This window comes from Cucurbita pepo, unplaced genomic scaffold, assembly GCF_002806865.2.
Source record: "Cucurbita pepo subsp. pepo cultivar mu-cu-16 unplaced genomic scaffold, ASM280686v2 Cp4.1_scaffold000382, whole genome shotgun sequence".
NCBI lineage: Eukaryota > Viridiplantae > Streptophyta > Magnoliopsida > Cucurbitales > Cucurbitaceae > Cucurbita > Cucurbita pepo.
The window spans coordinates 8,860-10,333 of NW_019646617.1; the positions used below are offsets into that span (position 1 = coordinate 8,860).

Here is a 1,474-nt window from a genome sequence, read left to right on the forward strand (position 1 = left end):
ACCTTTTTGTATGTCCTTTGCCCTTTTATGTCATAAAACTATGAATAAGATATTTATGTTCGTCATAATGCGAGTCTTATCTAACCTCAACAGTGGAGTTACTTATAGATTATTTCATAAAATACTCGAGTCACGTGCTACCTACATACACCTTCAACACAACATTACATTCAAGGAAGCGAGAGAGAAGTGATGGAATAGTCATAGAAATGAATGGAGAAGAGAGCGAGGATGTTGGTAGGAAGGAAGACGCCACAAAGTTTATTGGATGGTTGAAGATAAGACCTCAAACCTTGAACGTACACACCACACAAGGTACAACATGATAAAAAAAGAGAGAGACAGAGACATAGATAGAGCAGCATAGAGCATAGCTCTTATTGGAGGGTTGAACTATAAGATATCACCAATTGGATTTGGCGGCATTAGCAAGAGTGTTAGAGGCGTCATCGGCTGCAATGTTGAAAGCAAAGTAACCAAGCACCTTGTCGGCCTTTGCGAGTGCAATCTTGTCGGCAATGGTGTAATCACTTTCGTAGGTAATCCAGGTTGTCTCAAAATAAGTGTAGGCAACAAGATAGCTCTTGTCCTTGTCCTCAACACCAGCCTGATTGTCCTCTATAAATTTCTGCACATCGGAGTAGAAGATTTGGCCGTGTGGACCAATGTATTCTCCGGTGGCGGCTCCATCCGCTTTAGCAAACAGGGTGTGCTGGTGAGAGTTGAAAAGCTTCCAAGCCCACCCGTGGAAGGGAATTCCAAACACGATTTTCTTGTGAGGCAGATTGTGGAGGCTCTGCGCCCACGACCTGATCCCAAAATTAGCAGAAAGGGCATTGGCCTTGGGATTGTGGAAGGCAGAGGATGGCCCTGTGGCAGCCCTGTTGGAGTCAGGGGTGTAAAAGTCATAAGAGAGGAGGTTCACCCAGTCCAGCTTTTGGTTGATTGCATCAGCTGGGTATTGAATGTTGCTCTGAAGATAGGGAAGATTGGAGACTGTGGCCACCAGGAGCAGCTGCGGGAGGCTTAAACTGGTGGCATCGTCCACCACCGCTTGGTGCCACGAATGGATCAAGGTTTTGAAGTTCCCCATTTCTTCCTGAGAAGAAGGGTATAGCCACTGGAGGTCGAGGCCATCGAACCCACCGCCTCTGGCTGCAGCAATGGAGGACTTGATGAAGGCATCGCGGTTTGTAGGGTCTGCAGCCATTGCGGCGAAGACGGCGGCGTCTGCTGCAATGGACAACAGAGTCTTGACGTCAGGGTTACTGAGTCTGACGGTTGGAGAAAACTGATTGAGGAGGATGAGCTGTGAAGGATCGATGGTGACTTGGTAGGTATCAGAGTTGAGTTGAGCGTAGCCAGCGAAGAGATGGGTGAAGAGTGTAGCGTCGATGTTGGCAGCCGGGAGCCTGTCGTCGGTGCTCGCAAGCCAGTACCCAGCATTCACAAACTCGGTCACATTCGCAAACTC

The 1,474-nt window shown here is 48.1% G+C and overlaps 1 protein-coding gene across 1 annotated transcript in view; it reads right to left on the bottom strand.

Moving 5' to 3' along the window:
• Nucleotides 1-286: 286 nt before the first annotated feature.
• LOC111785138 (acidic mammalian chitinase-like) overlaps nucleotides 287-1,474 on the bottom strand; it is a 10,093-nt gene continuing 8,905 nt past the window's right edge. The window contains exon 2 of the mRNA XM_023665601.1: nucleotides 287-1,471. Within this exon, the coding sequence (XP_023521369.1) occupies nucleotides 404-1,471 (1,068 nt within the window). The 3' untranslated portion in view covers nucleotides 287-403. The remainder of the gene's footprint in view (nucleotides 1,472-1,474) is intronic.